This window comes from Plectropomus leopardus, chromosome 4, assembly GCF_026936395.1.
Source record: "Plectropomus leopardus strain MGB_pleo_1.0 chromosome 4, ASM2693639v1, whole genome shotgun sequence".
NCBI lineage: Eukaryota > Metazoa > Chordata > Actinopteri > Perciformes > Serranidae > Plectropomus > Plectropomus leopardus.
Genome location: NC_142179.1, coordinates 5,746,203 through 5,758,066, shown reverse-complemented (window position 1 = coordinate 5,758,066; position 11,864 = coordinate 5,746,203). Strand labels below are relative to the sequence as shown.

The window sequence follows — 11,864 nt, the reverse complement described above, 5'->3', positions numbered from 1 at the left end:
GCAATATTTAGTTTGTTCAGTGTAAGTTATAGATGCTTCGCAGGACGACATTAAGTATTGATGAGTGATATAATATTTTAAAAACAGACTTAACTTTAGCATTGTAGAGTTTTATAAACCATTAAATGGGTTTGCTCATAAATAGGGGTGTAGGATTGCTCCAATCTTTACTTAATAATAGTCATAATAGTAATACCATAATGTAGTGTTACAAGTAGGATTCCTACTTAACATAAAAGTATTAGCCCTAAAATAAACTTCAAGAAACAGAGGTAAAAGTCTGCAGAGTGGCTCATCTCAGAATAATATACATTATATTGTTGGATCACAGTTACTGATGCATTAATGTGGTCATCACTTCAGAGTTGCAGCAGGTAATGGTGTGGGTTGCTTGTGAATTTTATTAAAGTTTGTTTTATTAGTCTGAACATGCATAGAAGGATAACTAAAGAATTCAAGTCAAGTGAAGGAAAAAGTACACATTTTTTCTCCGAAGTGTGATGTAGTGGTAGAAAGTAGCAGTGTGTAAAGTATGAGTACATCAAAATTTTTACTTCAGTGCAGTAGTTAGTTTACTTTCCGCCACTGCTTATACAGTACATGCCATCTTAGAATAATGTTACCATATATTTAGAGCTTTGGGGCGAGGGGGTTCCTCCTCCTCCTCCTCCTCCTCCTCCTCAGTCCCTCCATGTGTTTCGGGCTCGAGGACAGGGCGGAGTGACGTCACGCAGGGCTGGTCTTTCGCCGTTTATTAGCCAGGGGAGCCAAGTGCCAGGTTGCAAGAGCTTCACACTGCAGCTCTGTCCGGCCAGCGGCAGAGGGGATGTCCTACTAACTTCCACCCAAAAAAAAACTTTCGAGAAACTTTCAGTCAAACAGAAAACAAGCACCGACTGACAAAGTGTCGCAACTCGCCTCACTCCCGTTTTAATGAAACTTGAATGTGTTTTTGAGCTAAAACAGAGGCTGCACATCCACTTTGATAACTTTTGAATGAGCCGCTTGCGCAAAAAGTTGTTCCCGATTTTTATTTTAATTTGACGTTTGGATAAAGTTTTTTTTTCTTTATCACTTAAAGACTCGTGATGGCTGTCCTATCACTAGCGTTACTTCTTGTAGGATTTGTATTGACTTCAGCTGACAAGGTAAGTGTCCGCACCGCTTCTCAGTCTCCTCATTTTACTCTCAAGTGTGCGCAAAGTTTGACTTTCTGTGAAATAAAAGCAGCGGTGCCAGACTGACTCCGCGACAGGTTTTTTAAAAGTGTCTCCAGACTTTTTGCCTGTTCGACTGCGCACACTGCTCGCTCTGTGAAATGCATGTTGACACTGCACACGCATGTGTTTAGCCTGTTACATAAGACGCGTAAAATAGAGGCATTTTTGTTAACTTTTTATTAGCAGCTTTCAGTAAACTTGCTGCTGGACATCTCACACTGTCAGATTTCTTCCTGGCCTTTAACAAGCTTTTTTCTCTCCTCTCTTACAGGCTGGTGAAGTAGATAAAGAGGGTAAGTCCTGTTTATTTTCTCCTCATCTTGTTCATAATTACATGTAAGTTGTGAGAAAGTAGAAGAGAAACTCAAGAGAGCGACCCTGGTGCAGTGAGATCAAAGTGGGAGGGGAGTTTGTGTGTGAGGAGCTCTGTAATACACCCCCTTCCCCTCCCCTCCTCTTATACCCTCTGCTACCAGTCCCCCTACACACACACACACGCACACTCTCTCCTCCACACACACACTTATATTGCATGAGCAAACTGCTTCAAGGGCTTTGTTATACAGGAAAGAAAATTCCACTTCTAAATCCCGCACATCTGTTATCCATTCTGAGGTTAAGAAACAAGTGAGCTGCAACAGCGTCCACGTAGGATCCTTTTACACCCGCCGTTATCTTGTGAGCACCTCAAGGGCCTTCACACAGCAAGATGACAGCTGCCAGTTGGACAGCGGTGGAGCTTGTGCTCTGCCACCGTTGGCTCTTCTTTGTGGCCCATTATCAGCCTTGTAAAGCAGTTATTTCACCCATTTAGTGCGGTTTCTCTTAAATTTTCCACCTCCGTCTTTCCTTCTTTTTACAAGTTAAAGTCAACAGGCCTCATGCAGGAACCGCTTGTAGGAATAGATTTTGTTCCCAAGTGGTTTATGAGGACTTGTTGTAAGTTTTTTTTTCTGGATGCGGAACAAAATTTACGTAATGAACAGATAGTCTGCCTCTCCCCTTACTAATCTGAATGAGTTCATGAATAAGATTTTAACATTTTATAAGCATATTTTGGTATCAGCATTTACACATATGGTTAAGTAGTTCTCCAAAAGCTTCCAGATCTTCATTTAAGTTGCTGTGTACCATCAGTTACTGTGTAATACTTCAATCTGTCACCTTAATTGCAGGTGTTTATGGAAGCATCTTCATGTCAAAGCTTTCCCTCTTTTTATCAGTCACAGTGCAGATCTGCTGTTCTGATGACATGTCGACAGCTGTGTTCAAATTTAGACTTTTAAAATCCTTTTGGGTCTCCTATAGCAACTACCGACACTCAGTACGATTACATGATGTAAGAAAACGTTTAGTTATTGCGTTAGTCTTAAACTGGACTTTTAAAATACGTTAACATGTTAGTCAGGATGAAATTGGACTAAGTTGAATTTCTCAAGGTTGGACTTAAGCCGGCATGGTTAAGTCCTTCTGCGCTTGCTCCATAGCTCCCGCACGTGCTTTGAGCTGGAAGTCGAGCAGCATAAATTCATAGAAGAAAGCACGAAAATCAAACAAATAAGAACAGAAGAAAATGAAACAAGACTAAGGTATCAACAAAAAGTAGTAGAGCATGTACAAATGCACAGTGCTGAAAAGTTGTCGATGTTTTCACCGGTTGATATGCAGCCCGTTTGCCACTTGCTAACTTGTTTGGTATGTGACCAAAAAGGTCAACTGGAAGAACAGCAACTAACTGCAGCGTGTACCGCCACCTGCCATGGCAGAGTCGGACATACTTTTGTCAATAAATTGATTCTTCCTCGTGCTTGTAGACAAGGGATGAGGGCAGTAGTCCAATTAAATGACCTACTTGAGCTATAACCGTAGCTCAGCTTAACCGTGTATGTAAACGCACCGACCGCCAAATTTATTGTTATTTTGTGTTGTGGATGCAGGTCTTGAAGCTCTTCTTTTTACTTATATTTGTAAACAAAACCTTCCCACAGATGGACGGGAACGAGAGGAAGCCGTTGATTGGTTATATTAATGATCACACATCATGAACAGGCTGCATTCATCAGGCTGAAAAAAACAATTTACAGTGAGATTATTAAGACAGTTTGAAATCTAAAAAGAGCAAGAAAAAAATAAGAAGCTGGATAAGTTTATGAAAACATTTTTGGTAAGTTTACTCTTTAGATTGTACATTTTTGTCTAAACTATTGTCTAAAGTTAACTTCTGCTGTGGAATATGCATCAAATCCAGCAATCATTTTATGTAGCAAACGGCCAGTTATGTATGGATGTGGAAGTATGTTTTTTTTTTTTTTTTAGGTCTAAAAACACAGACTAGATTTCTCCTCTTGTGTCAGCACGGCATCTTCAGCCATCCCAGCGCTCAGTTGGTCATTGGCGTAAGCCTTTGTGGTTTATTTAAGTTTACAAGCTTTCAAGTTGTGGTGATGCATCACTCAGTCATATGCTGTGTTCACACTACCGGTTACAAAGAAACAGCATAGACGATTGCCAAGTCACCGCTGGCATGTTGCTCAAGCCACATTGACGTAGTCAAGTTGTCATTGATTTGTGTGTGTTTGCAACTTGCCACAAAGCACCTCAACTGAAAAAAATGCTTTTGATCAATGTTTGAGCCCCAGTGTAACATCACAGTTGGCTGCTCCATTGCATCTTGCATACACCGCAATACACAGAAAGCTAGCAAAATAAATAAAAAGAGCCTTTTGCTTAGTCGCTGAATGTGTGAATAAAGCATTAGTCAAGGCTAATTCTTTGAAGGCAGCTGGGTGTGTCAGGGCTCTAAAGGCGTCAGTATGCGTCAACTGAAGTGCTCGATGGATGATCACATATAACCGCGTCTTATGTCCAGCTTACCTCACATCTTTCTGACAATTTTTGCAACTTTCAGAAACAAAAGTCACGCCCACTTTGCAGCGAATAGTCATGTGTGTGGAGGTGTAAAGTTTTAAAGGTTTAAACAGGGTTTTTCTAGGGCTGTACCCGACTCAGAATCATGCCAGCCAAATGGGATTTGGCAATTGAATACGAATATTTGACAATTAGTTTTGTTTTCCATATAAAGTTTTAAAGTTTGTACAGGGTTTAGCGGGATGTTCAGTGTGACAGCAGCATCCATGTCTTATAATAAACAAGCTATCGGTGCTAATGACAGATTGTAAATACATTTTTTACCGACATTAGATATCAAACTAAAGCCAGAGATTGCAGCGTATTAACTTGCAGCGAGCTGTAATCTCACCACTTCAAGCAGAAGAGCAGTCTCTCTCTCCTTCTGTGCCAGGTATCTCCTCTGTGTCCTCATTGCCTGCAACTTGCAGCTCTGTGTCAAAGAGTAGCGTGAAAGTAAAGAACGCTCACTTCGCGGCGAAATATGGAGAATAAAACATCCCCAGAAGCACACGGCACAGCACAATGACAAGAAAAAAAAGCAAACAAACAAACAAAAAAAAAAACTCGGAGCAGTCTCAGTCGACTGAGGGATCTCCAACTGATGATTCAAATCTCCAACTTTAAAGGGGCAGCCCGAGGTTTTCAACACTTCACACAGCTGCTTCCATTTCTTTTGGTGCTGACAATCAAATGCAACATCGTACACGTAGTTTCTTTGACGCGCACTGACAGTTGAAGCATATATTTAGCCTGTGTAGTCATATTCAGGGTGACATGACAGTGGTTGGGTTGTTGGTTTTGTCTCCCGTTGGCCTAAACGTCTCTGCGGTGTATTTTAGGTTGATAAGTTTTCAGGTTACGGAGATACATCCGTCAGTTTTGGTCAGTGATGGCTCTTTGAGGTCAGCATGGTGTGTCATGTCTCTGAAGATGTACACACAGATGGACAGATTGTGAAAGCCCCCACAACAGTTTCAACGCTCCTTGACGTAGATGAATGAACCATTTTTTGTACTCATACTATTCAGTTACTTTTCATTCTCTGTATGGAAACATAGTTCCTCCACACAGTCTAACCAGATAGTCACCCGTCCATATCTCGTCATCATACATGAAGAAGGTAATTTAGGATCTCTAGAGTAAATGTGAGGTTCTAGTCTCAGATCCTTGAATTCAAAGAAGAGCAGCATCTTTGGAGAGCTGCTCTGTTTGGACTGATGTTCAACAATCATGTTGATGGAGAAATCCATCAGAGCAGAGGCAGAGAGGACAATCGCTCCTCTACCTGAGGCAGAAAATAGACCTCAAAGGGCTGCACTTGGAGCAAGGGATGCCACTTGTACTTTGGCTCTTTGTCTGCACATGGACTCTGCAATCATGTACTCTATGATTTTCACACACTTTTTACATTGTATTACCACTTGGTCCCATGCACTATACAAAGGTACCATCACTGTTGTTTAGCTACAAAGTACGACCTGTTGAGCTTTGATAATTTTGCCTACCTTGCAAACTCCTGTTTAATGTACAAAATTAGCCACAGCCTTGCCCCCCCACTGACAGCTTCACCATGCTCAGATAACAGCAGGCAAACAAGGGCGATTACCAGAGATTACGTGTGCAGTACAGGTGAATACGCTGAATTTGGCCGGACAGCTTTATGCATTTTACCCACTTGGTTTAGAATTTAATGAACAAAGACAAAGAAAAAAAAACAACATAAAACATTAATTTATCTGATATCTCTACAAAATCTGGCCATACAGGTCTCTTGCATTTCACCAACTTGTGAACACATTTTTATGAAGAAAAAAAAACTTTTTTCCATAACGTAGTTATCATTTACTGTATCTATCCACTCTTGTATTGTGGCTGGTTCAGGTAGTAACCAGCGTCTGATGAGGGGCTTTTCTGCAAGTGTATATAAAAAACCCCAAACATTTATTCATCATGACACTTTTATAAGGTCAAGTTCATGTGATTTTAGGTAGAGATTAGAAATTGGCACAGAATCTTTTTCAGATAAGCGGTGCCCTCATCCTTATACCAAAGGATCTATGTTCAGGCGTCATGAGCTAATGGGCTTTGTAAACGACCACATGGTGGCGCCGTCTACACCAACAACTAATCTTATGTTCTATGGCCAAATTTTACAGAATTCGTATCTACAAATAAACATACAGGACTGATGACTGTGATGGAGATAAATATGATTGTGTATGGTTGAGGTGTCTCCTCTGACAAATATAGAGATGTGTGGCTGCCCAGCATCTCAAAAGCCAAACATAAACTCACATGTGTGGTGTGAATTTGGGTGGAAATATTGAATTCTTTTAAAAAAATTTTTGATTTTTTTAAATCACACAGAAACAGAAAGCAGATTTTGTTGGAGGTCACACCAAATGTTGGAGATAGTTTCAGTTTTGTGAAGCCAATCATGGGCATGTATTCTGAAAGAGTCCAGTGATTAGGCCTCTCTGGGCAGAGTTTCACAAAGTACTAAAAAACATCCTTAATACTGATCTGCCCTTGTAATTTTTCACATTTTCAGGCAGAGCATCCTGATGAAAATATGTTTGTTTTTTTATATTTACTTGCAGAAAAAGCTGCCACAAGGTGATAGTTACTTCCTGAGCTCCTAGAATACAGGAGTGGATAGATATAGTAAATTATATTGACGTTATGGAAACATTTTTTTTTTTACTCTTTCTTCATCTTCAGAAAAATATTTTCATTTAACTCTGGACCAAGTGGTTGAAATATGTATAGTTATAGCCGGACTTTTTGGAAGTATCAGATAAATTAGACTATTATGTTGTTTTATTCTAACAAACCTCGTTCATTGCCATTTCTTTTTTTCAAGTTTCATATTTTTCATAGTTATTATATTTACACTTTATCTCTTCCAAAATGTACAAAAGTTCTTAAATTTTGAAGAACTTCTAACTGCAGGGTTAACTTTACTGCGTCCATCCTGATGTTTGTTTTTGTAATATAAAATGCTGAATAATTAAAAAAAGACCATTTAGGCCTTTTATTTTAAATTGCAAATATTCCTTTCTGTGTGCCCACGAAATATTGTATTTGAAATATGTTTGATCCATTTCCTCCACAATATTTACATAAAATAACAATAATAATACATGAATTTTTCCCTCTTATAAAAATGTGACAGTAGCAGTCAGAGGACTTTTATTTTGACTAATTTAAAAGACATTTGCACCTGAAATAGATGCAGGAGAGGCACAAATTGGCTTCACCAGAATACAGGAACTAAATTGTTGATGTTCAGCCTTTCCCTGGAGGAACCCCAGCCACATGTCAATGTTGACATAAAATCCCCAACCCTTTGATGACACCTGTGGTTACCATGGCAACAGCAAGGGTATTATGATGTTATGGAAAACAGTCCTGCAGAAATACAACAGATTCGATTCAAAGAGCAAACAAACAAGCTCACATTTAACTCACTCACAATTAAATCAGTGCCACAATCTGGTTTTATGCTGCTCACAGCAATGTGAATGGTGGACTCCGTCATTACCAATGCAAAGTACTTTACAGTGACATAATCACTAAATGTAAATGCATCCATTTACTATTGTTTGAGCCATACAAACCTTAAGGATTGTAACATAAATAGATGACAACTAAACATGATTTACTAATCTGTGGTTTGACTTGAATATATTGTTTAAGCAGCTTTAAGAAAAAATCAAAATGCACCTGTGTTGTAGATTTGAATAAAATGCAGAACATACAGAAATCTGCTCTTTTTCTCCTTCTAAGTGGGAGAAATGGCCCTTGGGATTAGACCTGGGCCTCAGAGGATCAAGCACTCACTAATGAACAGAGCTAATTCTTGGCTCCTTTTTGACCCCAGGCTCTATAACTTTTTCATCCCTTAAAGATTTGCCGCACCAGCTTTACTGCAAAAAGCATACTGTGGGGAAATATGTAATACTCCATCGAAATTTACATCAGTCCTGCACAGGTAGCATGGGCTTCTCATGTATCACTTTCAAACAGCTGACTCTGTGTCATCCCTTTTTGATGAGCGAGTACAGTTACTGTGATGTAACTTTGAGGTATTTGCCCTTTAAAAAAGGCCTTTGATGTTCTTGCCTGTTAAAAAGCAGACACGTGCCTTCAGCTTGCTTTGCTCTGGGGAGACGTGACGAAGGCGCTCTGTGTTTCCTGTCTGCGTTAAAGCCAATATGATGAAACTCCCTCCAGTGTGCATTTTCTATCAGTGTTATCATCCAATTGACTGTTTTATATCTTTTTCTTTTTCTCAAAAGCTCATCATACGCACGTTTTTTACATCACGTGTCCAGAGCGTGCACACTATGATTTGTAAAGTATGGCATTTCCTCAGACTTGTAATTTGAGTTCCACCACTGACACCTGTTTGAATGTCTTCTGGTCAAAACCTACAAGATAATTACAAGGTTTTGATATTCATGTTACATTTTTTTCCAACCAAAGATTTTTGAATGTGTCTGCCATCGCACACAAACCAAGGGTGGAAATTTCCTTTTAAACTGAATGTTTTCAAGGCCCACAGATTTCCTTGTACGATTGATTTGACCACAAATTAGCCAAGGAACAAGAGCCTCGGGGTGAATGGAGCATGATGCCAAGATGATATTAAATACTGATATTTGTGTGTGTGAGGTATTTCCTTTGGACATGTTCAAGGCAGCAACAGCTTATCAAGAACCCTTGGAAGGACGGTTTCCGTCTCTACGCTTACTGAAAGCTACAGTCTGTTGTTGCATTTTCAGATCTAAAAGCATCGTAGCTTAACAGAGACATTGGCACCAGACTGGATGAAAATCTGCCCATCTGTGGTGAAGAGGAATGCCATGTATAGCAAAAGAAAATCACAGCTTCTTGACTCATGTCAGACTAATGCTTCAGCATGACAAAGCTGTCCTTAGAAACATCAATCAAATATATGCAAGCTTAAACTCCAGGTCGAATACTTTGTTGGGTGTGTGCGCTTCTTCTATGGTTTATATTTTCCAATTATCAAGACAGAAGAGCAAACTCTTGCTGCTATGTCAGCTCTCAAGCTTTGTAAAATTTAAAAGGAAAATGAACTCTTATGTAATAATGTCTTTGGATCTTGAAGTTTTGAAACAGGACTTCCTGGTTTTTATTTAAAACCTGGTCCTTTAGCAATATGCCCACACCAGGACAGTGTCTTTTTTTATTTATTTGTTCTTATATGCTGATTGTGGTAGTAACATTGATAATGATAATAATGTGGAGAAGAGGGAAAGACCTGATGTTAGATGCTGTTCTGAAATGACTTCTTGATTAGTAAATTAGTTGATAGCAATGTACTAATTACGATAAATATAAATCAAGGAAATTAATGTTTGAGTGCGCACCAGGATGCTCAGATTGATAGATATTTCATTCATAGCTCACATTAAAAACAAAAGGAGCGAACTGCGTTAATCTGATGAAGCCATATGTGAAACGCATATTCGCTTCTTCTTTTGTTTTTAATGTAAGCTGTTAATAGAAAACGTGTCAATCGGAATATCCTGGTGGGTGCTGGAATTTTAATTTCCCTGATTCATGCGTGTTATCCTGCACCGGCTGTCACCCACGAGAGAGGCACAGCTGTGCAAGCGATTTCTTCGTTCATTAAATTAACATAAATATTTGATATCATTAGTCTTGAGTCATACGTCTTGGGTGAAAATGAATAAAAGTCTGCATACGCAGCTTCTGAAATTGCTACTTCTCTTTGTTTTCTACTACTTTCTTTTTGTAAATTGAGTATTTGCTTTGGATTGTTCATCTGAAAAACAAAAGGAATACTTCATCTGCAAAATGACCTTTGTATATCAGTTACTCACCACGTGTTAACTTCAATTCGTAGACCAAACTTTTTTTGTTTGTTTGTTTGTTTGTTTGTTTGTGTTTATTGTGTGTGTGTGTGCGCATGTGCAAGTGCGTGTGTGTGTTTGCATGTGTCCTTTTTTATCATTCTGTGTCCCCTCTCTAAATTTGGACATTTTTTTGGAGTTTGAGTTGTTTTAAAGGATAATAGAGCTGATCAGATCAGATCAATAGATGAGAGGTGCAGTTGCAACAAAAGCGATCAATGAAAGCTTTTAGACACAGCGCAATAAACGACTAAGTTTCACTTTCACTGCACCTGGTGTTCTTCTGCTCCATCTGAGTCTATAAAGTCTTACTGTTTTGTGTTACAGACCAACTGAGGAGCCGTCTGAAGGAATACGGCCTCGTCACTCCCTTCAGCACCGACTCCCATGGACACTACCTGTCACACCTGCTCTCTGCCACCCACAAGCAGCGTGTCAAGAGGGAGGTGTTTTCCTCTGGTGAAGCTGAACAGAAACTTTTCTTCAACATTTCTGCCTTCGGGAAGGAGTTCCACCTCCGTCTACGCCCCAACAACAGGCTGGTGGCGCCGGGCGCGATGGTGGAGTGGCATGATGAGATTCAAGGCTTCGGGAATATCAGCTACAGTGCTGGTGATGATGCCGATATGGGCGCCAACCAGACTGAAGTCTCCAGTGGGACGGAGAGGATACTGCACCGGGAGCTGCTGAAGACAGACTGCACCTTTATCGGTGACATCACAGACGTACCCGGGGCCTCGGTTGCCATTAACAACTGTGACGGACTGGTAAGTCCTCCTTAGCTATAAAGCTTCTCACTCCTCCACCCCCTCAAACCCTGTCTTTTCATTACAACAGTGCCATGACCTTATCAACTCTAAACTACTGGATTTTAGACATCCGTAACTCCTGAGTGTAGCCTTTTTTTACGTCAGCACTCGGCATTTTTACAGCACATTGTTCTTGGAGATGTTTTTTAGGCAGAATAGCTTTTTGTACAGATGTTTGTCACGGGTGAGTGGCCATCCATTGCACCCACAAAACCAACGGATTTTCCCTCAACCTCTTCCCAACATAAAACACGAGTTCCCTTTGTGCTTTACAAAAGTCTGCAGTCCTATCCTCCATCACCCCTCATAAAACACTTGAGCAGTAATTGGGGAATGACCTGGGCCAGATTCACTGAGAGTAGGCAAACGAGACATCTCTGCATTCAGCAAAGAGACTCTGTCGGTCCAAAGACCCTCCGATGAAGTTCTCTGCAGAAATGTGCCAGATTTTATATCACAAAGGATGTAACTCATGACTCCTGATGGCTGTTAACAATATTTTAAATGTTTTATTTTATAATTTTATTATTAACAGCAGTTTTGTTGTGGAAGCAGAACCAACCATGAGATTATTATACTAACAATTATCCTACTGCATCACTATCTGTAGCCAGATAATTTTCAAGTATAGTTTTTTCCCTATAACAGAATATTTAGTAAACTACAATTTGCGTTTTTTCCTCAAAACAGACTCAGAAGAAAAGGTCTGGAATTGGTGGTAAAATTGTTAAAAAGATGCCCGACATCCTCATTATTTTGGTGAATTTCAATTAGACAGCGTTTTCCAACGAGTAACAAAAGCTGTTATTTATTCTCCCTCAAGCCAGACTCCACTGGGAGAAGCACAGGGGCTGCTGGTCTACCGCTGCCTCCATCAGTTAGTTTGTTTGTTAGTCTGGGACTTTGGTGTTTCAAAGGGTTAGTTCAGATTCACCAAAGTCACGCAATAATTAATCGATTCAGCAGTAGTTGAGTTTCTTCTGTGTTCAGAGAGCCAAAGTTACTGTTTTTGTTGATGA

General features: G+C 39.8%; 1 protein-coding gene across 3 annotated transcripts in view; it reads left to right on the top strand.

The window, feature by feature from the left end:
• Nucleotides 1-804: 804 nt before the first annotated feature.
• adamts3 (ADAM metallopeptidase with thrombospondin type 1 motif, 3) overlaps nt 805-11,864 on the top strand; it is a 180,808-nt gene continuing 169,748 nt past the window's right edge. For all 3 annotated transcript variants that reach the window (XM_042488052.2, XM_088076380.1, XM_088076379.1), the window contains exons 1-3: nt 805-1,148; nt 1,492-1,513; nt 10,364-10,803. In XM_042488052.2, the coding sequence (XP_042343986.2) occupies nt 1,089-1,148; nt 1,492-1,513; nt 10,364-10,803 (522 nt within the window). In that variant the 5' untranslated portion in view covers nt 805-1,088. The remainder of the gene's footprint in view (nt 1,149-1,491; nt 1,514-10,363; nt 10,804-11,864) is intronic.